We start from the raw sequence: 27541 nt of genomic DNA, 5'->3' as shown, positions 1-27541 counted from the left end.
GCCAGCAGTGACCAGCCCAGCCTCAGCCCAGTCCAGAGTGGCCAGTGGTCCTTTCCCAGCAGCTGCAGCCATGAGAACACACGGCATGGCTCTCCAGCAGCCAGGCAGGTGTGCAGAGGCTCAGGACAAAGGGAGCAGGACAGACAGACACAGTTTGGGATGGGCAGGCCCCACTGGCTGGCATGGCTAAGTTATTGCTGAGTGCCCCTGGCTCCTTGGCACGTCTGGGTTCCATCTGCTCCCCTTGATGTCCCTCCTCCCTCCCAGTCAGGGCAGGGCTGCTCTGTCTCTGGAAAGGTAAAGGAACAGTGGATCTTCAGAGAGGGAAGGAAACTGTTGTGCAGTTAATCCAAAACAATGACATACTTCAGAACAGACATGTATTATATATTCTATGAGCTATACAATATATGCACATGTCTGTGTGGAGGTCTTGAGGGGATCTTCCTTTTGAACAGCCAACACTTCCTCCCTCCATGACAGCAGCTTCTGGCTCAACGCATCTCTGCATGTGTGCGGGGCTGGGCATCCTCCCCACCTTCAGATCCACCTTTTCCTCCTTAAATAAAGCCAAAACCCTTATTCCATGAGTGAGCTGAGTGCTGTTTTCCCTTTGAGTCCCATCTGAGGGTGCTGTCACGCGTCCAGGCGCTGGATCTCGGGCCGGTGCACCACCTCCCTGGACTCTGTCCGAGCACGGATGTAGTCGCTGCTCTGCCGGCTGCTCTGCTGCCTGCTGCTCATCTGCCACTTCTTAACTGCTACAAACGTGTTCACAGCATACACTGCCATGGCCAAGAAACCAAACACCTGCCAGGAGCAGAAAGAGTCGTCACAGGCGAGTTTTGGAAACAAGAAGAAAAGTAGTTTCACAGCAAAGTCCTCAGAATTTCAGTTTCCTACATTATTTGCACTGACAAATCATCATGGTCTAGGAAATTATGTTTTTCTTCTCAGTGAACTAGAGAATCTGCAAAAGAGATCAATGTACCCAGAAAGCAGGGTTCTCTAACTACCAACACGACAATTAAATCCTGCAGTGCATCCCAGTGGAAGATCCCCTTGTAAAGAAACCAGCTCTACATTCAGAAGCTCATTCATTCCTCAGGATGCACACAAAAAGTGACAAGTCCAGAGCATTGGCCTGGAGAAGCAGCTGCTTTGCAGATTTTCCTCTATGCTTTTGCAGAACTCATGTAATTTTAAAAACCAGGTTAAAAAGAAAATAAAAAAGAAAATAATAAGAAGTCACCAACTCACACACAAAATTAGTTTGCTTGAAGTGACTGCTGTAGATTTAAAACCCTGAAGTGCTACTACACTCACTCCACAGAACAAAAAAATCACCTGTACTGAGCAAGAACTCAGCAGATTATGTGAAAGTAGCTTCAATTTCTTCTGTCTTTTTAGCTCTACCATTTCCACAGGCTTGCAACATAGAGCAGGATCATGTAAGGCACCAAAGATAAAGGCAAGTTCAACTGTAGAGTTCTTTGCAAGTAATTTTTCTGTTACTCTTGCCTCAAGTGTTCAGACAAAGCTCCAAGGATGGTAACTTAAAATAAGAACGATCTCATAGCAAATTGTGAAAGTAGAAATAAATTGTGATGGCAAAGGCAACAGGTATATTCAACCAATGAGTAAAAGTTAATGGTAATACAAGGTAAGGGTCAGATATAAACAAGTTTAAATTCTTACCACAGCAGCAATTTCTGCTCCAGTTTTATGGTTTAAAGCAGCCAGTACTACAGAGGCAATGAAAAAGAAGAAAGTGCTGAGTCCAGTGTTGACCAGATCCTAAAAAAATAAAATTCAGTAGCATTACTAAATGATGACTGGTTGCTTTATCAGGAGTGATGACACAGAAGGTTGGAACAAGAAGTGAAGCAGCCCTTTGCCAGTTCCTCTGCAGCTCCCACAGGAGCAGCAGGAGCTGCAGCCCATGACACCCAGAGCACCCTGCAGCCCTGGAGCATCCCCTCAGCTCGGGCTGCCTCAGGCAGAGCTGGCAGCACAGGGAAGGGCTCACCCTGTTCCACCCCAGCTGGTGCTGAAGCAGCCTGGCTGAAGTGCAGAACGTGTGAGATGAGCTCCTCACACCCCACAGAGCTCCTGCCCCTGCCCACACACCAGCCAGGAGCTCTCCTGCCCATTCCCTGAGCCCTGCATTGAACAGGTGCATGTCCTGTGCCACTCCTGGGAGTAACAGCTGCAGCAGTGTAAGAACAGAGATTTTTACCTATTTATTGCATAAAGCTGATGCTTCAAGCAGATATTTTAGAACAGCAACACACTCAGGGAAAACTGCCTTGCTCCCAGCAAAGAAAAACAACTTGCTATGCACAAGTCCTGTCACGTGTGCTGCACATGTCAGTGGTGTTCAGAAGGTGATGCTGCTGTGCCTCACCTCAGAGTCACTAAAATGCCACTGCAACCAAAGGAAGAATTCTGAATGGCAGGTATTTGCACAAAAATAATGACATCAATACAAGACTAACTGATCAGCAGGGAAACAATATTTAAGGGTGTAAATAACAGAGGGAACAAAGTCTAGATTCATTCAGGACAAGATGTTCAGGGTGTTATCAGGGCACCTTTCACATCTGAAGGGTATGGACACTGCACTGTTTGCATGTTCCCACTAAATTGAGGAACACCATTCCCAAATCACAAAATCACCATGAATGAGCAGGTGAGGTCAGAGTGGAGGGATCAAGAAAGGAACAATTCAGCACAAACATCAAATCAGTGAGAAGTGGATACTACCATAGACAAGAGATGGAAAGACAACCTGCATTCAAGATTGCTGGGCAACATGTAGGCTTGAGGTAAAGAAATAAAATAAAAAAAACCCCAACAACAAAAAAAGAAACCCACACAACAAAACCACAGTGAACATGATAACTTCCACTACATAAAAACAATCACAGTAATTAGAATTCAAGAACAATTTGTTCTACTTAGCTCTCTTCTCCCACATACAAGGCAGGCTCACTTCCTGTTACAGCTCCTTCACTTTTTCCATTTTTTAAGAATTATTTTAGTTTATTTTTTCCCCAAAGTGCATCTTGTGAAGTGAGAAGTAAGGTTTAAAAGACTTAACTCTAAATTTACTCTGCTAGTATGAACCCCACTACAATGTTCCAGTTACACAGAATAGGACTCTGAAGGGAACAGTGCCATCCAGGCAGCCCCACAACATCTTTTTTCCCAGCCACGATTACAGAGTGCTGCAGAAATGGAAGGTTCTGGCACTCTGTTGTTGACAGAAAACAATCTATTTTGAGGGTACTGACTCAGCAACAGCTGCTCATCAAAACTGAGTGTCCAGACTGCATGAGGCATCACTGTGGCCTGATCCTCATCTCAAACAGGGACTTTCCCAAGGAATCTGAGAGGTTCCCATGGCCCACAGCCACTTCCACTCTCAGGTCACAAGCCCAGTAAGACCCAAAAAAAAAGAAACAAAAGCAAATTTGGGTCTAACAAATTCCTACCAATTTCTCACCTGCATGCATAGAGATATTTTTTTTTATCCCTGCTCAATCTCACTGAGATAGATACTACCTGGCACTTAGGACATCAAATCCAAATTCTATTAACTAGCTATTGCAGTTTTAATTATATAACTTTTGTTTTGCAGAGATAAAGTTTAAACTTTATATAAATAGAGGTATTAGAAAATAAATGGCATTACACAATTTCTCCAAGCATGCCCCTCTGCAGCTCTGGGTTTACAGCTCTACCTGTGCTCCTGCAGTTGCCAACACGAGCTGTGGTTCTCACCTGCACAAATCTTCTCACTATATCTGCAACAGATCCAGCTTCAACACTTCCACCAAGTCTCCATGTAAATAAATATGTGTGTGTCACCAAGAATGGGGAAACTAAATATTGAGGAGAGGGCAGTTCTTGGATAATTAGAAAAATTAAATTAATTCAACTCAAGGTCAGGTTGTGTATTTTACTACCAAAGTACATCTGGCATCTACAGGAAGGACCTGCAGAACAGAGACAAAATCCTAGAAGAAATAGTTCGGAAGAACTTAGTAATTACTGTAGGCAAGCATCTCAATAGCTGCTGCCATGACCAAAAAAGGGAAGAAAAATCACTTTTGCACTCCTTTGGACATATGGACATGACAGGTGGTAATCTTACCTTTGCATGGGACACTGGAATGCTGTGTCCTGTTCCAGTATCCACATTTTTAAAAGACTGTTGAGAAATTGGACAGGGTACAGAGAAGAGCCACAGAAGTTATTGAAAGGAGGAGAAAATTTCTCACAGTATGAACCAAAAGAACCTAAACTGCTTTGAATATTAAAAAGATTGAGCTGTGCACATGAAGATTCCAGTGTTCAAACAATTAAAAATACTGGTTGTTTTAAAAGCTTAACATCAGAAAGCCAACGAAATCAACAGCAAAATAAAATCAACAGCTGTGAAGTTAATGCAGAAGTCATATTCACAATGAAGCTAATTTTGGTTGTAGGAGACCTAACCATCAGAACAAGAAGCCAAAGATGTATTTAATATTCCACCCTTTCATTTCTTATAATCCAGGTTATGCTTTTTCAGACACACACATTTTGTACTTCTTAGCACCATACTTAAAGACTACATGGGTGGCACATGACAGTCTAAGATTTATGGGGTCAGATGTGCTCATTAATTAATCCTGATGACCTCTGATGTTTAGAATCTGTCACCCTGGGGACGTTTCCAAAGAGCACAGTGTATGCAAGACGGTCAGGCCTGCCCACAACATGCCACATTTATCACCCAGCTCCACACTACAAAGGGACGTGAAGGCTTCTCTCAAGCTGCAAAATATAAAATCCTACTGAAATTAAACCACCAATGCCTTTTCTAATGTATTTTAAGTACATCAGAAACTTGTCATCATCACTGGCATTTTCTGCTAGTTTACTTTTTACAAAGAATATCAAACTCCATACAGAGAATTTAACAATTTAAATCTAAATAATTGATTATATCTTGAGGTTCCAATTTATTAATCTCTGCAACTCCATTTTCCCTTTCTAATAAAATTAACAACTGATTCACATTCATATAATAAAGCTGTTTTTGAAAAAGCTAAAATTAAAATTATTTTATACCCCCAGAGCAGACTGTTTGGAGCTTAAGGAGCAATGACAGCAGTAACACTGGATACACACATGTAATGGTAACATCACGGATGCAAATGGTAGTGGGGGTCCTAAATCCAAAATGTGGGAGCTACTACGTGGAGCAGAAAGAAAAAAAAACAAAACCAAACAATAGGAGAAATAAAAGAAAACCAACTACAGCAAGAAGCAGAGGACACTCCCTAAAACACTGCAAGTTTTTTCCACGTAAGAGAAAATGAATAATCGTGACAATAAGAATAAACTAATTGAAAAAAGATGAGCTGCTTCAAATCTAGCCATGATGGAGCTAAGTTCTTGCTATTATATTTATAGACAAAGTAAAACCACATCACAGAGGTAGAAGAATTTCTGCTGAAATTACAGCAACCTCATGAGACAGTATGCTGTGCCATAAAATACTGTACAGAGCTGCCATCCATAACAGAATCAAATCTTTGAGCTGAATCAAAGTTTCAGGCTGCTGCTGCTCTCTTTCTCCTTTCCAAAATGATTCCAAATGAACAAACGACTTCTGGTCACTTGCTAGTTTATTTGCAAGTCATTCTGTTCAGTCCCCAGTGGTCCTGTTAGTCCAACAGAGAGCATCCAAGGTCATGATTTGCTCTCTGTCCCACTCAGGGGGAGGACAAGGCAGAGGGGATGTTGTGGATGAAGATGGGCTCCTGCCAAGACAAGTATTTTATGCTAGAAAAGGGCAATGCTTTTGTTCTGGTGATTCTGCTGTGAAGGTGGGAAGCCCCATTCCAGGATTGTGTGACCATCCCAGAGTCTTGTTTTTAAGGGTCCAGGCAGGTATAGTTTCTGGATTAACGAGGATGGGAAAGCTGAAGTAGTGCTACAAATCAGAGCTCTGTTAACAGACCTGGCAATTGCCACCAAGTCACTCCTGACATCTTCCATGCTGCTGCTCAGCCTCTCAGGCTCACACATCACCAGGAGCTGCCAACTCCTTCAAGTGTCAGTTGCTTTGCACACAGATTTTCACTGCTGCAACAATGAAAAAAAAACAAATCCTGCAGAGATGATGAAATCAATATTCAGGCAGTACAGAACTCCCCAGCTGGTCTGTGTGTTCTAACACACACCTGGGTCCCCGTTTGCTCCCTGGTGCTTCCCTGGGACTGAGCCCAGCACAGTGGAACTTGGATTTTGTGCTCTGCTCAGTTCTATGCCTCACTTCTGAGTTGCTCTAACCTGAAAAATTGTAGTCAGAACTGGACTCCCAAAAATACACTACAGTAACTCCAGTGAATGCTTCAAGAAAATAATTTAAAACAAAAAATCAATGGTTAAAGTGTCTTGGAAGATTTTTTTCCCCCTACACACAGACAAACAACTCATTCTACTGGCTGAGCATGCAGAGATTTACATTGGTACTCAGATAACCTGGTTTCCCTTGTCACACGAACTCCCATCCAAGGAACACTGCCAAATTCCAGTGTCCCCACCTCCTGGGCACCACTGAGGTGTCTCCCTGAGCAGGAGAGAGGACCCCAGGCACAGCATAGCCCAGTGCAGGATCCCAGTGCAGGATCCCAGTCACACCCCCAGGACTCCAGCACCTTTCCTGCCCAGCCCTGCTCCTGCAGTGGCAGCTCACCCTCACCTCTTGGGTCAAAGACCTTCAGAGCTCTCCCTGCATATCACAAGAGATGCAAATCATGAATTTTAGAAAAAAGAAAGAAGGATAATTTAGGCAAAGACAAAACTATAGCAAAATTCATTAGCTCTCTGTGAAAGCAAACGTGCCCAAGCTCCTGTAGAGCAGGAGCTGCTGTGCTCTCCATTCCCTTGGGCCACTCCTGTATCTCCCTGCAGAATGGGCTCCCTTTGAGCTGTGAGGTATAAAGGAAATGGAAATTTCGACTGACAGGTTCCCCAGCTTTTGCATTTTTGCATAATATTGATAGTGCTGCATAACACAGACAAGAGACTGTTCTTTCATCTTGCTGGAACAAACCAGCCTCTCTCCAACACACCCAGAGAAGGCTCTTTTCTGCCCTCACCAGCTCCATGTTTCTTGCATGCTTACCTCAGGAAAATATGAAAATGACTGGCAAGTCTCTAATTAGGATCAAAAGAAATCTCTTTTCCCCAAGTGGTTAAAAATATGTATTTTTTTTAATTTAGCAACTTTACATATTTGTTAGATCCTAGTCTATACTGATCCACATTTTCATTCCAGCCAGGGAAAGGGGACATCTGCCAATATCCACAGCACATTGGAAAGAATTCTACTTTTAATAAACTTTTAAAGGAAACAATCCCATGTTGGACAATAGCAGTTGATGGCCAGGTACTTTCTAATACACAGGATCGTTTGAAAGCAAATGCTTTCAATGGTTCCTAGGAAGAAGTGTTATTTTTAAAGAAAGATTTCTTCCTAAATCTAAGTCGATTGAATTCCTTCAAGCACTGCAACAGCCTCTTCTTCTCACACAGCTTCTAAAAGCAATATTTGAGACTTTCCATAAGGAAAATAAGCATTATAAAGTCATATTTATTTTTAAAAGCATGTATCTTGATGAATTTATACGGAAGCAGGAGTGACTTCCTCCTAAAGCACTCAGGGATGTGAAAGATTGTTGTTTAGAAAGCAACTCCTGTAGTTACTGTGTCATATACAGAGGCTGCAAAAGTACAGGAATAACCATCAAAACACAGGGAAGTAAAAAATACTGAAAGAGGTAAATAATATATGAACATACATTTAAACTGTAAAGAATAAAATGCCAAAATAAGAAAAAGAAAAACAAATCAGCCAGAGCCTACATTCTCACATTTCCTTCCAACTTGGCCAAAGTAATGTCCCACAGGTGTTTCATCAGCAGCCATTGAGCCTACACTCTGTACTTGTACTTGCAGAATCACAGAACAGTCCCAAGCACTATGAAAAATGAAGGTACTCCCTCACTCCTCTCAGAGAAACAGTCCTAACTGTTTGTTAAAACCAAATAATCACTAAAAGATAAAATATAATCAGATTGCTGAAATGTGTAAGAAACACCTGGAAGAAGGATGGTCTCATTGGTTCATGGAAGATACAAGCTGCCAGCTCCCTTCTCACTTCTGGAGAACTCTGGTAGAAGGATGGGAGAAGCATTTCATCTTCAGGACACAGCTAACAGAATGAGGCCTGGGAGATCATGGCAAATTACTTCTGCCTCTGGATCTGGCAATCTGAACTAAAGCAGAGCACTGTGTCCTTTGTTTGATCCATGTGCCCTTTGGTTCATCTCCAACCTGCTCATGCTGCTCCAATGCTGTTTAGGCAGGGGGTGCAGAGTGTGACCACTGCTCAAAAACCGAAATACCTTTATAAAACTAAGGACCTCAAAGCACAACTGACTGGATTTTTAGGCCCCCCCTTCCCCAAAATATCTCCTAACAGGTGCTATGCAGACACAATTGATGCCACCACAAAGGGATAATTTCTGGACAGTTCAGCCACAGCTCACAGAACACCTCATCTTATCTACCAAGCACTCCTAGAAGGAGTCCATCAATTAACTATGCAGCCTCAGTGTAGAAAGAATCATCTAATTCCATGTTCCAGTCTCAATTTAAACTAGTCATTTAGGTTGAAAAACTAAGCAAACTGCAACATTAATAAATTACATTTTAATTTTTTTTCCCAATCATACAGAAGCCTAAAAACCTCTGGGACTGTACTTGCAAAATTACTGTTATAATATAAAACAGAACACTGGCACAATTGTATCTGTATTGTCCAAACAAGTTGGTATAAATATTGCCCTTGAAGCTGACAGATCTTTTGCTAAAGTGACTTAACATGTTGATTTTGTGACCTGTGTTTATGCAGCTTAGTCTCAAAGTTTAATTCAGAATACAGCATGAAAATAGAGACTTGTACAAAAGGAATGTGCACTGCCAGCAGTTCTCTTCTTAAAGCTCCTCATATCTGAGAGTACATTAAGCATTGGCAGTCAATGTTTAATAGTTAGGTGCACAGGCAATACAAAACACCCCATTTTCACAGAAAGCACCTAATTTTCTACACTATGATTGTATTAGTCCATGTAAGAAAATATATGTAGCAAATTTGTCCTAATATAAAAAGCCCCCAGGTTAACTGAGAATTGTAAATACAGCATCTGTCAAAGTTAAGTAACCACAGGCTGCGTTTTTATCCACTTCATCCACAAAGCATAACTGCTGGCATTAGCAGGAAGTCTGTCCTCCCAAACACAGTCTACCAGAAGACAATTTTAGCTCTACTTAGTTTAGTGTAATCTTGCTACATTTCACAAAAAAAAGAAAAAAAAGAATGCAAAGCCCAAAGACCAAACTTAAACCAGATTTGCAGCTATTTTTAACAAAGTGAGAATTCAAGTGAACTTACAGTAAGATTCCAGTTGATCTGGGGTATTCTTGTGTGAAGGTTCAGACTGAACAAGAGCAGGAGAGCTCCGGTAACCACCAGGGCACTGCAGCTCACAAACTCAAAGAAATAAAGGCCCTCGCAAGGGGAGCATTCCATGATGGTCTCGATGCAGATGAACGCAGTCAGCGCCAAAAGCTGGGAAGAAAAACAAGTAGGAAAAAAAAATAAATAGATTTCCGCATTTTGAAAGTAGCCACAAATATTCCTGAAATTTTCATTGGGAACATGATGGGTTTACGCTCAGGAATGTGTGATTTTAGTTTACAACAGGGCACTGTCCAGGGAGCAAAACCAAAAGCAAAGTAATGTAAGATTTTCTGGATTTGTCCCATTCAACAAAGAACACTTGAGCAAAAAAAACCAAAAACAAGGACTCTAACATCAAAATGACCAAGACACCCCAAAAAGTATAAAACCCTGCAGGCCACTGGTTTAACAAGCACACAGCACCTCAAACATTTTATTTCATTTTTTACTCAGGACACACTACTCCAAAACTAGAAGATGGAATGCATTTGTCAACCTCAAGCACAATTACAGATTGTGAAGGACATGTCAATAAAGATTATTACTTAAAATACACTACCAATTGAGATCTAAATCAATCCAAAATAGAAATCCTGATCAATTCTATCAGTCTCCAAAAATGCCTGCCCTTTTCACATTTATCACCATCAGTACACTGTATCTCATATAAAAACATATTTTATCATTCCCTTATAGCACAATAAAACAAGCAGTTAAGAGATGAAGGAAAATTCCCTGGGACTGCAAACACAAACATGGAACTGGGATAATGGTAGGTCACACTAAATTCAGACGATGTAGTGGAAGAGTTAACTCTGAATTCAACAAGAGTTGAATTCACCATTTAGGATAAAACCCTGCCACTCACTGTACTTGAAAATAAAGTTGGTCCAATGGACAAAAGTAAAATAAATACCCCCAGAGCCCAGGATCAGCCACAGGGACAGCTGCCACCACACCAGGGGCCACCACTGTCACCCCAGGGGCACACAGTTCTCACACCTCAAACACCACTGACACAAAGAAGCAGCTGCATGGATGGTTTTGGGGGGTTTTTTGTCTTGGGATTTTTGCATTTTCCAGGACAAGCAAGGAAGGCCTTAAGAGTGTTTTGCTTTGGTTTTCAGGACAACCACCCCCCTCCACCCACTGACATTTTTTAGGAAGAATTCTCTTCTTGCTATGCCACAAAATTCTATTGAGGCTGCAGTAAGCACTTCAATCTGAGGATGAGGACCTTCCTCAGAGCCAAATATTCAACAATCTGAATGTTTTGCACAAACAAATGTTTAGAAAATTGACAGAAGTCAGGATAAAAACCAATTTCAGCTAAATCCTTCTTTGCCAATTTCATTGTTTTGCAGATACACTTCCTTCAAGCACTTTTTATGCTTCATCCATTGGTTGGTCTTTGCCTCCCACAACAAAACTTGCAAAATGAAGAAAAAGGATTTTGAAAGAAGTCACCAAGAAAGAATTTTTGCCACTAACATGAGCAGTAATTTTAAGGAAAGGGAAATACTCCTCAAGCTCATTTGCCATGCACTTCAGAATACTTCAAAATGTAAATTTAAAACCAGATTAAAACTCAGCAAAACTACTTCAATAAAAAAAGCTCACACTTGGTTGGAAAGCCTCTCATGGTTCACTTAGCACATGTTCATTAAAGACAGCAGATGCCACAGTAATTTTTGTCAGCTAACAGAGCAGGCCAATTCACATCAAACAAATTCTCAATGGATACCCAGTAATTAAACACTTCAGATTTTATCTTTGACATTGAATAGCTTCAGAAAGAAAGATCATGTGTGAAATGGAATACTCAGAATCAAAGCAGAATCAAAGTAGGATTTCAGCAATGATACACATACCAAAAAAAATTACTGTCCAGACACAGCCTCATTTTAAAGTATTAGCGTGCAATGAAGTTCGTCTTCTCTGTAAACACAAGCCTCAAAACTGAAGATGACACTGAATGCAATTTGAAAAAAAAAACCAAACTTTAAAAACCAATCTTTGCTCTTTCAAGAAGGATCAACATCACATATTAATGCTGTTAGCCAGTGAAATTTCTACTTCTGGATTTTCCATTATAATAAAGTTTCTATTTTTCTTGCACTATTTTTAATACATTGTGACACTTGTAATTTTTTTCTTTTAAAAGATATGATTCTGTAATATTCTCTAGAAATATTGTAGTACAAGCCCCAAATGTTAGGTTCATTTTTTTCAAAACATGAACGCTCTGAATTGTGCCACCAACATTAGGCTAAAAGAGCCAAAATCTCCAGCACATCAGTTGCTGTGCTGAGCAACAGTTCTGGTGTTTTGCTTCTCCACACCAGGTAGCATTGCTTCTTCAAAGCCAACACATCCATCTTGGCTGCCAAAGCTCAAAGGAACCAAAGAGTTTCCTGCAAACAGCATTAGAAACTAATTATGTACTGAAGAGGGACTTGGAGCAACGAACTCAAATAATCCTGTATTATTTACATATTGCCAAGCCCAGAATTAATAAACTCCAGAGCAACTCTGTTCAGATTTCATTTTATTCCTTAAGAAACTATAAAATACATCTACCTGTGACACACTCTTATAAGAAATAAACACTGGCTGTGTACACTTAGGCCTGACTTAACCCAAAGCATCTGAAATGCAGGTAAAGATGTGCCATCAGTTTAAGACATGCAGCAGCAGCAGTGTGCAGTAGCCTGGGGTGTGGCAGTGCAAGTCTACTGATAAATTCATCAGAGAGGCTGGAGAAAACCTCACCTGCTTCCCTGTGCAATGGAGGGAGACAGGAAAAGGACAATACTCCCACATACACAATTTATTTCTAATTCTTTGGTACTTCAAATAAGATCACAACTAAATCTGACACTATTTTACTCGCAAAAATATAAAATATAAAAATATATGTCCCCCTTCTCCAAAACTGCCCATGCTGCCAGTGCCACAGATAACACCCTCCTGCTACCTGCCACTCCTGTCTTACAGTAAAGCCATGGCAAAAAATGAAATCCACATTAATCACCACATCAGAAAAAAGCTGTCCTCCTACAGAAACGTCCCTTTTCCTAATCACAATTGAAAACTCAGTCCTCAGTATCAAAGATATTCTCTTTAAAACACGAGGATAATCTTGTCCTCCTCCACATTTGTAAACTTGCCAGGAGCACCCTTCCAACTTGTAGTTACAAGTTATGTGAAACTTCTATAAGATATACTTAGAATCACTTTCACTGGCCACTCACTCGGACAGGAATCTAACTTGGATTTCAATAAAAAGCAAACTACTCAGACAACATGAAATGAAAGTGAAATACATGGGGTTGATTCCACATTCCATGACTTACTCAGAGAACTTAAAAGCATTGTGCAAATGCTGCCATATGAACCAAAGCTGCTTCTCAAAGGCCATAGTTCATCCAGTGATAGAGTTTATTAAAAAAACCCCGCTGCGTTTTAACATTAATTATCTTTGTGTTTTTAAATGTGTGAAATAAATCACTGATGAGACAGGGTACACAAATGAGGCAGTGAATTAACACAGAGCAGTTGCAGCCCTTGGTTGCTACAGCAGTGAAGAAGAGTGAGTGCCCCACTGCAAACTGCAGGAAATTCCCTTCTCCAGAGCCTCCTTGGTTCTTGCCCCTGCCACAGCTCACACCCCAGACAAAACTGGAGCCTTGCCTTTCCATGCTGACTACACACACTCTCCTGGGAAGAAGCAGCAAGGATCAAGACCTTCCAGCCCTCCTGGGAAGCCTCCATGCTCCATCCAGGTTTGCACTGCTCCCTGTAACTGAGACACAAAGATACAGAGAAAAACCCCAACTCCCCAGCTGATAAAGCTTTGTAACACTCAAAATTCAGGACCCTGCTTCTGCCTCCCACAGCTGCAGTTCCAAGACTTGCTGAAAACACCCAGAAAACCAGGGGAACAGCATCATATCAGAGCACAGGTCTTGGCCAACAAAATACACCATGACATTTGTCCAATACAGGAGGCAACCCTCACTTTCAAATCACACATCTTTTCATCGTTTAGGGTGATGACATTTGACAAGTTTTTCCACAAGCAGAAGCTTCAAGGCTGGTTTACCAAGGAAAAATGAGAAGCTGAAGGTGGTGGAAATCTCCTCTTACATGAATTACTGCTCTCTCCCACAATAAACACAGCTGCAGCTTTCTTGGGCTGAGGCAAGAGAGAAAGTTTTCTTTGACGGACAAAACAAACCTTTTCATTAGTTTTTCTCTGCACCAAGTACTTTGGAGAGTTTCCTATTCCACTTTAATTCCTCCAACACCCTAAAATTTGTATGGTCTTCTTTTACCACTAATTTTCCTCTTTTTTAGCAGTTGCTTTTGTTTCTCCTCTACTTCCACTCTTCTTAAAGTACAGTGAATATTGCATTAAAATGCAACTTTGTCATGATGGAACCATCTGCTAATTCTGGATGCTCGGGTGCATGCAGAGGTATCCCAGGCCACCTGCAGTAACACTCTTGCTATTCTCTTGTAAGAATCTAGTGAACAAAGCAAACTGAGAAGCGACAAGGTATGCTCAGGAAAGGTCTGGCTCTGCCAGGTGTGCAGTGTGGCTCCAGTGCTGTCACAGAGCATTCCCTGCCTTTCATCCCCCATCTCCCACCAGCACATCTCACAGGCAGGAGGAAAGAGCCCCAAGCAGAGGATTCAATATGAGATGTTCTTCCCAGTGATGCCATGCTGTGCTTTTAGCCCTGAATGAACTGGCAAGTGTCACTGCCCAGGATGTGAGCACAGCCCAGGTAATCCCTGCACTGATCAGCACTGAGCCCCACAGCAGCCCCATGGAGCCACCACACTTCAGGGCCATGGAATTCCTGAGAGAGAGCCTCTGCTCCAGGATCCAATGTCCTTGGAGTCAGCCACATCAGACTCCTACCATTATTGCATTCATCTCAACTTTCCTGCAAATTCCCCTGGAGAAGGGCCCTTAATGAAGAAATCATCTGCCTCGGGGCTATGTAAACGGCTCATATTTACATCACTTTCTTGGCAACACAGGCACATCAGACATAAAACACTGTATTTCCCCAAAATGGAGAAAACGTGCTGTGACAGGTACCAACGCTGAAAAAAAACTTTTAGGAGGTATATTTTTCTTGTCATAATACGTTGTGTTATATTTTTGAGGAAAATAATCGAAGAATTTTGCACTAAAAATAAAAAAGACAGTTCTGCAATGAAAACAAAGTAAAAAATGAGTTTTCCTGTTTATCTAAAACACTACCACAGAAAGCCTTATTGTGTGGTTAAATGACATAATTACGTATGATTTCCAAAAAACCCACAAAATGGTCAGCATTTTTTCTGCCTGAAAAATACCCACAGAATTTTAATACGAATGTCACACTAGCAAGACATTTTTACATCCAGACTGTTTAAATTAATGGTACAGCAGAATACACATGCACAAAACAGGGAAGCAAATATTGCTTTTACACCGCTTAAAGTATCTGAAGACATTGGACTTTCTTGAATTAAAATCTAGATTTACTGTTCTCATTTCCTTGGCCCAGCAGTCCCAACTTTATGCATGAAATGAAGTGGGTTCTTTGCAAAGCACATGCATTTCCCACATCTAAAACAGCTGGCACAGATATGAATATTTGGGATGATATGGCTAAAACACACTCCTGCTCCTCCAGCAGGAAACTGTCTTTTTACCCTAAGCAAAAATGACTGATTTCCCTGCTCCTGGTCCGCATCCTCAAGACTCCATGAAAGGTGCTATTAGCTCTGGTAAGCGTTACAAGCTGTGGGGCCTTAAATCACAAAGGAGCATTAAACTTTCCCTGCAAGATAGAAAGTTTAGGAAAACAACACTTACCAGAGAGGGAAGCTTAAGCACCACCAGTGATTCAGCACCCTGGATAAATTAAATTGTGCTCTAATGGCACAAATACAATCACACAAACCCAGAGAAATTCAACCAGGCCTCTCAATTCACCTCTAATCTGTTTTTGGTGGTGACAGCAGAAATAAAAGCAGAAGCTACGAGTTTCAGATCATCACTGCACCTCTAGTGTTTTACATGGAGCTGCAAAGTTTTCATTATTTCTTAGTTCACTTTTAGTTGTAATGTGGCAACACTTCAGTGCATTAAATACTGTGGAATCTTTACTAAATCAGCTGATCTTTTGCAATCTCCAGCTTTCTATAACCCTCAGATTCAGCTCCCCTCTCAATTTAGGCAAAAAACCAGAGAACATACTGCTGAGGTCTGAAACATTTTGATGGCGTGTTAGGAGAAAGGGTCATATTTAAGAGTGAGGGTAATCAACACTCCAAATCAGTAACAGAATGATATTTGTTTTGAAACATTTGACATCAAAACTAATGCTTATTCTACAAAAAAATGAACTGAACAACAGCGAACAGAAGAAATTCTCAACTGGCTAAAGCAGAAATACATCAATTTTTAAAGTTAACTAATCATAGAATCTAGAAAGAAAAGAAGCTACAGACGTGATGTGGTGACTTATTTCCTGCTAACTGCATTAGTACAGAGTTTTGTTACTGCTTGGACACACTTATACAACAAACATTCTTATCTGCCAGATAAATGCAAAACCAATTCCAATTCAAGTACCATTAAATACATAGTAGGTTTTGACAGATAAAACAATTATAATTCTTCCTAAAAAACAAAAACTATTAACCTCCCCCTAAAAAAGTCTGATTTATATGTATTTTAGGTTTTATCCAACAAGCAGATGACCAAAAGAACCTCTGAATAGCATCTGAAGCCAAGGCACATTGCAAGGAGATTTTTGTTTTAGGCACATGACATTTTCCCACTGAAATCTGAATCAGATTCAAACAAACCTTCCAGATTAGACAAAAATTAATGCAGTGTGCCACCTATGCCATAAACAAAAGCATATCAACAGCTTTTTTAGCAACCCCACCCTACAGGAAGGTTCATTTGAAGACCATACAGAGCCATGCTTTAAACAAAGGCAAACAAAACATGAAAAACCTAACTGGTTTCTCCCACCAACTCCTTGCCACAGGAACCTGTGCCTGAAGTCCCCAGAAATTAAAATTCTTGTGTAGCACAAATCAAAACATTTTCACAAGCAACAGGTCCTTCAAGACAATAATGAACAAAATCCCAACACAGAGTCTGGCATTTCTAACTTTCCCATTCACATTCTGCATTAATAACTTCATTTCTGAACAACCCACTGAAGTGAACAACTCACAAACTGAGAGGTTTATTGTGTATCTACAGTACATGAATTGTGCCAATGGCTACAGTGAGTGTCATCAAACAGAAAAACTAAAGGAGGTGGATGGTTCTTCACCCCTTTTTCACCATTTCCTGATACATAATTTTCCCATTCATTTTCTGATGCTCATTCTGGCAGTGTCTGTAGCAGTATGTACAGCCTTCTCTAATTCCCAAGCTCCACGAGCTGGTCTGGTAACGATGCTCCCTGTGCCAGACTCAGCAGGTTCCTCAGAGGCAGCTGCAGCTCACCAAGGTCAGCAGTAAAATTCTCTCAGGAAGCCTCAGTGTCCCCCTGCCTGCCCCAGGGGAGAAGAGAGGGACAGGCCACCAGCCCAGGGAACTCTGCACACAAACCACTGCAGTGCAGCCAGACCTCAGAACACGGCTCCAAGCTGCTGATAAAAATCATGATTAAAGCACTCACACAACACTGAGTGGAAATTCTTAAACAGCAGAACAACCCATCTAGGTTTCTTCAAGTACAATTTTATCACAATCCGACCAGCATTTGCATATCATGTTCTTCAACAAGACAGGCAAAAATAGGTCAAAGAAACCATCATGCATTTCTTTGGTGCCACTGAAGGTAATTTTGTATGCATTGAGTCATCTGCATCTTCCTCAGCCACTGCCAGCTGCAAGTAGTGGGTGGGGGCAGAAGGGAGAATAAAATATTTTACCATTAGTCTCGTTTGCTGCTATAGTCCTACCCATGCAGGCTTTACCACAATAGTAACACAGTAAAATCTGGCTACAGGTAACAAAATGGAGAATAAATCCAGCTTAACTGTTCTGTTAGCAAGCCTCACTCAGTAACTGGAGTGTTAGCAAGCCTCACTTTCAGGTACCAAAGCAGGTAAATAAAACCTTCCTTAAAAATCACTGCCAAATCCTGTCAGTCTTACAGACTAATTTAATAGTTAATGGCACTGAAGTCAGCAGTTTTGTATCAGCATTTACAAGCAGTAACACCTATGTGGGATGCTCAGGAGGTACCTCCCAGTACAGGAGCCACCTTTCCCTCTCCAACCTCCCAGCAAGGGTGAAGTGTCCTCCCCACTTCCTGGCATTCTCCCTTGAGTCAAGTTGTAAGAATGCAGAGCTTATCACATCTTTGCTATTTAAACAAAACGGGCAGATACAACTGCCCTGTTCTTGTCTTGGGGCTGCACACACACACACTCTCTCCACTGGAATACAGCACACTGAGATCATGCAAATACTGAGATCATATTTGCATGATTTTTAAATAAAGTACAGAAAACCCCTATTGCTTCACTTACGAGACTCTCTATTCAGCTTTCATAAAAGAGAAAAATCAACACTTCTGAACTGGTTTCATGTTCTCATCCATGTTCACAGGCCAGCCTGTGTGGCAAACCCGGCTAGTCAAAACAATATTGAAACATAGTATTGCAAATTTGGTAACAGATAAACTAAGTAATGTATTAGTTTTAAGAAGCAAAGGCATAATCATAAAATTTGTCAAGTACTTGGCATGCACACACTCTAGTTTAACTAGCCCATTTAGCTATTTTAAAAAGTGACAGTTCTATTTTATTACTATTAGAATCAGCCTGTATCCTTTAAAACCCCATTTAATCCAAATTATGAGTAAACATCAAACATCCCACAAATACTAAAACAAGAAAAGAATTTTAATGAGAAAACAGTCAAGAATTTAAAGTAGTCCTACAGAATCCACTGAAGTTTTTTAGGTTTGTTTTTGTTGAAGGAAATAGCGCAAAATGTCCTTGTGATCCCAACGTTCCCAAGACTGTAACCCGAAGGCCCCCTTAGATGCCATGCCTTAAAAGGCAAAAAGAGTCCAGACATGCTGGTGAAAAAGAACATTAAAAGAAGAGATGTGGCCAGGACAAGTAGAGCACTGCCAGCTGCACTGGAGCCTCCGTGCTGCTGGGGCTGGCTGACACCAGGGATGCACGAGTAACCCCACCAAAGCAGCACACAGCCCCCAGATGCATTTGAAAACTGCAAATCCTGGGATTTTTTTCAGTGCAGCAGCCTCAGCTGCAGGCTGGAAAATGCTGTGAGCAGCACAGAGGTTCAGCAGTGCCCCCCACACCTCCAGCATCACCCTGCACACCAGGGCTGCCACCAGCCTGCACTGCTCCCACAGTAATTCCAAATGCTTCTAATTACAACAGCACCTCTGCTTTAAACACCACTGTGTTTAACAAAAGGTTTCATCTACATTAGATAATAAGTTTCTAAGCATTACATGCAACAATTAGATTCTTTTAGAAGAGCATGTGATCAAACAGCTAATTAATCTATCAGGACATTCAAGTGGCAGTATCAGTTTCTAGCATGAAAATAATTTCCTGAGACAGAAGTAACTACAGATTGTTACAGACTTTGAGAACTTCAGAGTTCAATAATATTCATAACCATGCTCGTTGCTTTCTTGCCACAAGCATTTCAGTTTAAAAATTCACAAAAGTACAGAAAATTCCTAATATGGAAATAGTTGTAGTCGATTCATGAAATAATTTGGAAAAAAACTGACAGACCTGTTTTGAGTAGTGCTGCATCACTGGCAGACTCACAGCATCAGAAAATGCCCCAGGTTAGCTTCAGTGAAAGTCAGAGCAGAAGCAGCATCTTGTGCAGCTCACACACAGCACAGACCTGCTCCTACTCTGGCACTGCTGGGCTTTCAGGCTCTCCTGAATGAAGCTAACAATCCCAACCAGGCCAGCTCACTTGCAACCTGAACACTTTGGGAACGTACATATGAGCTAAAGAAAATTTAAAGATGTGCAAGCATCATCGCCTGAATATTGAGTTACATACTAACAGAAGTTTAACTGGATGCTGGAACACTTGTCTAGGGAAAAATGCATCACATTCTTCCACAAGCTAAGGCATTACACACCAGAGTCTTAATTACAGCTCATTAAACACTAGAGTTAGGAATCTGATTCTCTGAGTTATTGCCCCCAGTTTAATTTGCACATGGCGAGATTAAAGCATCAGAGGATCTCTGCTCACCTGAACCCCCCCATTAAGACTGAGAGTGGCCCTCTCACTCTCGGTGTTTGGAGAGTGTAAGAGAATAAAAAGGTGGACAATGCAGTTCATCACAGAATGACTATAAATTGCCAATGTGATCCTGGGATGAAAGAGAAGGGTCTGGAAAAGTGGCATTGCACAGAGTGGTGGGACCCAGCCCAAAGGCCAGCACTGCTCAGCTGTGGCTGCTGAGAGCCCAGCCCCTCTGGCACACAGGGCATGGGAGGGTGGCCAGACAGCCCCAGAGCAGAGATCTTGTCCAGCACTGTCCAAACCTTTCTGCCCTGCCCCAGCAGAGAGCCCCTTTGTCCAGCACTGTCCAAACCTTTCTGTCCTGCCCCAGCACAGAGCCCCTTGTCCAGCACTGCCCAAACCTTTCTGCTCTGCCCGGTGCAGCAGGAACAGGGCTGCCTGAAGACAGGAGGGGTCAGGAGGAGATACAGCAAGTGGCAGCATAAACGCCGGAACAAAGAGCTATAAATTGCTCGAACTAAATCCACAACAAAAGGAGGGGGGCTTCTCTCCCTCCAAAGTGCAGAATAAAGGAAGAGAACTAAAGGTGAAGCCATCATCTGTGAATAAAAAAGACAGGTACAGGGCTGCCTGGGACCCGAAGTTCCCTCTGAGGCTCAGGTGTCTCCTGCAGTGCTCTGCTTTTCACCAGGAGCATCCAGTGCTACCCACCAGGACTGCTGGCCTGACTGCTGTGAGCTCAGAACATCAGCCCCTGCCCTCTATTAACTCCCTGGAACTCAATTAACACCCCACTGACAGAAACCCAAACTTAACGACCAATGCAAAAGCAATCTCCCTTTACTCATACTGATCTAGTGGTCCCCTGGTAACTGCCCTGACTCACAGATGGCAGCTGCCAGGGAAGCACCCTGCTCCAGCCACCCATTCCCAGCCAGAATCACACGCAGAGCACTGCAGGGCCAAAGCAGCATGCAAGTGGGACAGGCCCTCAGATGTGACACATCATACACAAGGAGGCAGGGGGCTCCATCGAATCCTCCCCTCCAGCTGAGATGCTGAACTCAAGACACAAGAAGGCAGCAATAACTAAATATGAGATAACTGAACACCTTAGAATAACTTTCAACCACATTCTAATAGCCAGCAATTGGCTTATTGATTGGAACATAAATGTTATTACAGTAATTTCACGACTATAAGGCGCACCCTTTTGAATAAAATTTTGGTCTGAACCCGAGAGTGCGCCTTATAGTCCGGAGCGCCTTATATACGCGCAACATTGGGAAATCTGCCAACCTGGAAGTGCGAGCTGCTACAAAGAAACAAACCCCAAACACAAAGTGTCTTGGGTTACAATACAGGAAGTGATCAAAGTATCTCTTCTATCACTATCTGTTGTGGCCAGGTGGGGGCAGTGATCCTTATCTCCGTGGAAGATGTTCTGCTAATGGGCCATCCATTGACACCAGGCAGGGCATTGTTCTTTATCTTTTCACAACCCATCCTTCCTCCAGGGAGTCATTTTCTGCTAATGGCCATTGAGTCCCTCTGTGTGACTGATAAAATTACCTTATCCCGCTGAGAGTTGCTCCAGCCAGGGGGAGACACAAGCCTTTCTTGCCTAGATAAAAACTGAAATTCTAGGACACCGAGTAGCCCTTTCTCTACAGGACTCTAGAAAAAAACAAGATTTCTCCACATCACTCTTAGACATCTGGAAGGAAACTGCACCTTCTGCAGGAGCACTGCTCCAACTGAGCCACATCTGTCACTACAAGAGGACTGCAGCCACCATTTAACGGGACTGCTGCCAACACCCTGCCTGACAGGGTGCCAGGTTGTACTCTGACTTTGTCAGGGTTTGGGGTTTGTTTCTTTGTAGTACTGTATTTCTATTTTAATTTCCCGAGTAAAGAACTGTTATTCCTAATTCCCATATCTTTGCCTGAGAGCCCCTTGATTTCAAAATTACAATAATTTGGAGGGAGGGGGTTTACATTCTCCATTTCAAAGAGAAGCTCCTGCCTTTCTTAGCAGACACCTGTCCTCCAAACTAAGACACAAAGTCAGAGCACAACCTGACACCCTGTCAGGGTGACACCCGTCAGTCAGGGTGTTGGCAGCAGTCCCATTAAATGGTGGCTACAGTCCTCCTGCAGTGAGAGATGTGATTCAGTTGAAGCAGTGGTCCTGTAGAAGGCTGCAGCCTCCCTCCAAAGGTCCAGCGATGATATGGTTTTTCTCTGGAGTCCAGGGAAAAGAGGGTAACTTGGTGTCCCAGAATTTCAGTTTTTATCTAGGTAGGAAAGGCTGGGCTCTCCCCCCTGTCTGGAGCAACTCTCAATGGCATTAAGTAATTTTATCAGTCACACAGTGGGACTCAGTGGGCCATTAGCAGAAGATAACTCCCTGGAGGAAGGATATGGGGCACAAAGATAAAGAACAATGCCCTACTGGTTTCAATGGATTGCCCATGAGCAGAATATCTCCCACAGAGATAAGGATCACTGCCCCACCTGGTCACAACAGATGGTGATAGAATAGATACTTTGATCACATCCTGTATTGTAACCCATGACAGCACGGCTGGCGTGATTGTTACAAATTCATTAGTTTATGGCGCGTGGATCCTCGCGGCAAAAAAAAAGTGCGCCTTACACTCCGGTGCACCTTATATATGGACAAAGTTCAGAAATTTGCCAAGCCCCAGAGGTGCACCTTATAGTCGTGAAATTACTGTACTCTAATTTTCTAATATAATAGTGAGAATTCTCAATAGTCTTATTACTACCCATGTAGGCATGTATTCCTGGCTTTTGAATTTTGTTTCCTTCATTAAAACAGAACCTGACAGCCAAGAGTTTCACTGTGGTCCTGGCCTCGGCAGCCCATTTCTGAAACTGGAAATGTATAATGACATTAAGCCACAAAACAACTTTTTTTCAATGTTCAGCTACTCTCCACCAATGAAGATGGAACTTCTCATTCTGAAAACTGTGAACATCTCATCTGCTATTCCCATCAGATTTCATTTAGCTCAAACTGCTGCCTCCTTGATATTGCTCCCCTGGCAATATCAAATGCTACAGACAAGAAGATGTGAGCAAGCACCGAGTGATACTTCCCCGGGCACTCATCAGCATCTCACGGCTCAGAGACCTCCCAAGCAGAAGTATTATCTTCTTTAAAAGGAATTTTTGATGGATTTTTGTACCATTTTGGACAAGCACATGAGGAGAAGAAATCTAGGACTGTCTGAGCCACAGAAGCCATGACCAGCCACCACAAATGCCATCCACCCTCTCTCAGCCAGCACATGCTGAAGGGTTTCTGCCTCTTGCTGCTCCCATCAGAAGGCTGCTCTGTGATCCCACTGCTCCAGGCAAACCATTCCTAACTGCTGCCAATGTCACAGGAACTGACCAGGCACAATTCTTCACACCCACTGGCCCAGCTCCTAAAGGTGATACATGTTACTTTAAACCAAGTGCCTGTGCAAACCTGGCAGGATTCCCGTGAGAACCAACCGGGTTCCCAGGAGGATCCTGCCTGGTTTTCCTTCCCTTAAAGCCTATGAACAGCCCACCTGGAGCTACATTCCCAGAAAAACTGGGCAACAGACAAAGGGCAGCCACCACTAGCAATGGAAATTTCAGTAGCAAATATGTCTATGCCAAGCTTTAATGACAGTAAGATCCCTGGAGGTGCAGAATTACAATAATCAAGGGAAAATAATAATAATGCATTTTGAAAAGCTGAAAACTAAAATGAAGGGGGGCTGGGGGGAAAGCAGACAGTCTCATCTAAAATGAAACTATTTCCAGCAGAGGTGGTACCTGCTAATCAACTCGTCTCCCTTGCATGACAGAATGGGCCCTTCCTGACTCCTCACACAGTAAACACCTTTTTTCAGCAAGCACTCGGGAAAAGGAGAGACTCTCCTTAGGAAATTCAAGGTAATGGGGAGAAAGTACTGAAATAAAATAAATCATCCATAGCAAAGTTTTCATTATTGTTTCATCATCATTTCATTTTTCTACAGCAGTCTCCACGGGAAGTATTAAACCCTCAGAAGCATGAGAAACAAATTCATGCTAGAAAGTAATGAGAATAAACTCTAAAGAACATCCCTGCTCTTCAAGGACATGCACCTCTCTCTCACACCTTCCATGAGAAAAGGTACAGCTCCTTTTAAATGCCAGAAGGTCAATGGAGACAGCTTCTCCAAAGGAAAAGCATTTCCTTGGTTAGCACACAAATGTCCTGGCTGCTCCCTGACTTCCCTTTCAAGTTCAAAGTCTCATTAGAAAAACCGAAAGGCATAAACTCAACATGAAAGCTCCAAGCCACCTTAAGTCCTCCCCCCTCCATTTCCCTTAGTGCCCTTTGTGTGTTCTTCCCACCTGTCTGGTGTCACCCTCAGGTGTCTCAGCCAGCCCAGGTGCCCTGCACACCCCTTTTCTGATGTGGTCCAACACTCCCCCCGTTCTTCCAAGCTGCTGTAAAGAGGCTACAGCTGCATCCCCAGAACAACAGACGTTCCCTCACAGATCCCAACAACTACACACAACTCTTTCAACAAAAAACTGAGATACAGGCAAAAGACTCCTTTCTGAAAAGCTCACCTACATGGCAATAACATTGCCAAAATCAGGGAGATCAGTTAAATGCTAAGCTGTTCCACATGGGCGCTTTCCCTTACTCCCTTCACTGCTCCTCACACTGCTATTACTGACCACTGGCAGGCAGATCCAAGGACCAGGAACTCTTCAGTTTGGCCATTAAAAGGAGCTGCAAGCCCTAAATTGTTCCAGTCTGCAACCAAATCTAAACTTAGCAAAAACCAAAACAAGGCTCAGAAATAAGCTGCACAACACTATACATAAAACATCATCATAACCCATTATGTTCGTGTCCCTTCAAAGGACACTTTGGGGCATATTCTCTTGAAATATTAATGAGTTAAAACTATTGTCCCCTCTAGCAGCACTTAAATTATTCCATATGCCTACAATGTCATCATGGTTTCCCTCTTGTAACAACCCCTTTATTTGAATTCATAAAGATAAATCTACAACAAATTAACAGAGCCTTACACCTATTTTAAGTGATGTGGGGTTTTCTCCATTCCCTGTTTCTTCTGCTTTTGACAGTCAAAAATGGGCATTTGGAAGCAGGGCCATCCAAGCCACAACGAGCAGCAGTTTTCCTTCTCACAGCACCAGGGGGAAATTTGTGGGAAGCCCTTCAACCAAAGATTAGAACAAGCAGAAGCAATGTTAGTCTTGAGCTGGTATTTTGCCTGCCAATCAGGAATGTATTTTAAGACAAATCCTGATGCTAAATGAAGCACATGCATTGTAATCTTTCCCGTAACATTCTCTTTTACTATAAAACATTTAGAGACTTTTATCTTAACCCATACTTGCCCTTTTCCTTTTTGTAATTTTTTTGTGTGCCAGAAGTTCCTTCTTGTTTTTAAGAGATAGAGTTGTACACCACAGACTTTGGTACATTTTGGTTCCTACAGTATTTTTGTAAAGGCATTATTGAATATTGTAATTGAAATAATTATACTTGGCAAATAAGCAACCTAAGCACACAGTGGAATGTGCTCTCTCCTTCCTTTTCCAATACTGCTCAATTTTCCATTGGTTTGCAAACATCAGTAGTCTGCTCTTCCATTACTATGAATGAGGAGTTTTTTTGAGTACAGCTAACCAGCTGAGGTAGGGCACAGCCTTCCACACTACACTAGCTAATTTATTTTCTTCTTAACTGCTGCCCCTCTGCATTCACACACTCCTGGGAACCACATGGAATAGCTCAGATCATTCTCAGGAAAAGGGCACAAAGCACAGCCCAGCTCCTCTGAAGACACTGCTCTGCAAGTATAAATCTTCCCAAGGATGAACTGGGAGCAGCAGTGTCTTTGTCCAGAGACCAGGAAACCTCTCTAACTCCAGCAGAGTGAGTTTTTTCCCTCATCTTTCTTTACATGACTTAAGAGGTGTACTCCATGTATCTTTGGGATTTGTTCCAAGCCAGTCAGATTTAATAAAAAGGATTCAGTTACGATCAGTAATTAGTCATTTTAATGGCAAGTTTATAACAAGACTTGCCACAGTTATTAGCGTACTGCAGAAAGCTGCAGCAGGAACTGAAACAAAAATCCCGAGGGCGGATTATTTCAGTGTATCAGGCAGCACCACCCCAGGATTTCCAGCACATGGACATTTTTTAACAGCTCGAAGACAGGTAGATGTTGCACAGTGATGACAGATGCTTTGGCTGCAGTCCTGAACACACACAACGCACACACTGCTGGTCCCAGTTGTTTTACTGGGCTAACACGCTCACCGCTAGCACTGGCTGAGCACAGATCCTACCCTGTGCTGAGGAGATGAGAAGAAAACAAAGCACACTTCCAAATCCTGGGTTTTACTGGGCATTCATAAAAAATGAATTCGTCACCAAAGCCCTCTATAAACTTGTGTGCAGCTGAAGCCAGGATATTTCCAGTGTTTCTCAGGAAACCTGCATGTGCAAGTTTTGCCTCGTACTAACTGGCAGTGGTTTTAAATGCCAAAGTTACATATATGAAATATTAAACTGTTTCTGGCATCACACTTCTCAAAGAACTTATTTATTATAAGTTACAAGAATTTACAGTACCCTGTAAGGAACTACTCAAAAAATCGATTTCAAAGTGATTGCCATTCTCATTAAACACCTCTTTTTTTAATATCCTGAAAAACACATTCGCTGATTTGAAAAATATAAATATCATAATGACTTGGAAAGCAGATCAGATGAAGGCAAACATCATCGCTATCACCACAGAAACTGCTTGAATGCTTTGGTGTTCACTACGTGTTTCACCGCTGCGGTGGTCCAGCCCTGAACGGGCACCATCAAACCGAACCAGCTCAGGTGTCCAAAGCACACGAACGAACCCAGTCCCCGTTTAACTTCACAATACAGAACTTCATGTTTGCTCTTCGGGGGTTTTCAAGGCTTTCTTCCTTTTTACTCGGCGCATTTAAGAGAACTTCAGCCCGCTAAGGGCAAACAGGGATCGCGGATCCCTCGCCTCCCGCGCTCCGCTCCCGGCACCGGGCGGGTCCCGGCGGGCACCAGAGGCCAGGCAGGGTCAGACCGTGCGGTACCGGTACCGAGAGCCCGCCTGCCCTGCCGGCCCGGGTCAGACCGTGCGGTGCCGGTACCGAGAGCCCGCCTGCCCTGCCGGCCCGGGTCAGACCGTGCGGTGCCGGTACCGAGAGCCCGCCTGCCCTGCCGGCCGGGCCCTGCAGCGCGGGTTCGCTCGGCACGGCGGCGATGCGCGGGCACACGGCCCAGGTGAAAGGCAGCCCGGTCCGGCCGGGCCCGCCCCGCACTCCCCGCGGTACTCACCACCTCGGCCAGCTTCAGCCTGCCCAAGGTGCCCCGCAGGTAGTCCAGGTCGCAGCGCAGGCCGCCCAGCCCGCGGCGCTGGCTGACGGGCTCCGTGGTGGGCTGGTAGGGGCTGCTGGCCGCCGAGATCATGGAGGCGCTGGACGCCTCGCCGTCGAAGCCCTCCAGGTCATCGCCGTTCCTCATGGTGCCGGTGCCGCCGGGGGGTGGCCGCGGGCTGCGGCCCGAGCGCGGCGCTCAGCTAA

The 27541-nt window shown here is 42.9% G+C and overlaps 1 protein-coding gene across 1 annotated transcript; it reads right to left on the bottom strand.

Annotated features, from left to right (window-relative positions):
- Positions 1-437: 437 nt before the first annotated feature.
- CMTM4 (CKLF like MARVEL transmembrane domain containing 4) lies at positions 438-27530 on the bottom strand. Its single transcript, XM_033069752.2, has 4 exons — positions 27297-27530; positions 9518-9694; positions 1699-1797; positions 438-810 (listed from the first exon to the last, which is right to left on the bottom strand). Exons 1-4 carry the CDS (start codon positions 27480-27482, stop codon positions 637-639), a joined length of 636 nt encoding a protein of 211 aa, XP_032925643.1. The 5' UTR covers positions 27483-27530; the 3' UTR covers positions 438-636.
- Positions 27531-27541: the final 11 nt, after the last annotated feature.

Source organism: Catharus ustulatus, chromosome 11, assembly GCF_009819885.2.
Source record: "Catharus ustulatus isolate bCatUst1 chromosome 11, bCatUst1.pri.v2, whole genome shotgun sequence".
NCBI lineage: Eukaryota > Metazoa > Chordata > Aves > Passeriformes > Turdidae > Catharus > Catharus ustulatus.
This window is presented reverse-complemented; position numbering and strand designations above follow the sequence as displayed.

Coding starts and splice junctions, on each gene's coding strand:
- CMTM4 (XM_033069752.2), bottom strand. CDS start 27,482: ATGAGGAACGGCGATGACCTGGAGGGCTTCGACGGCGAGGCGTCCAGC. Junction 1,798..9,517: donor AGATCAACTGGAATCTTACT/GTAAGTTCACTT, acceptor TTATTTTTTTAG/GATCTGGTCAACACTGGACT. Junction 811..1,698: donor GAGCAGAAATTGCTGCTGTG/GTAAGAATTTAA, acceptor TGCTCCTGGCAG/GTGTTTGGTTTCTTGGCCAT.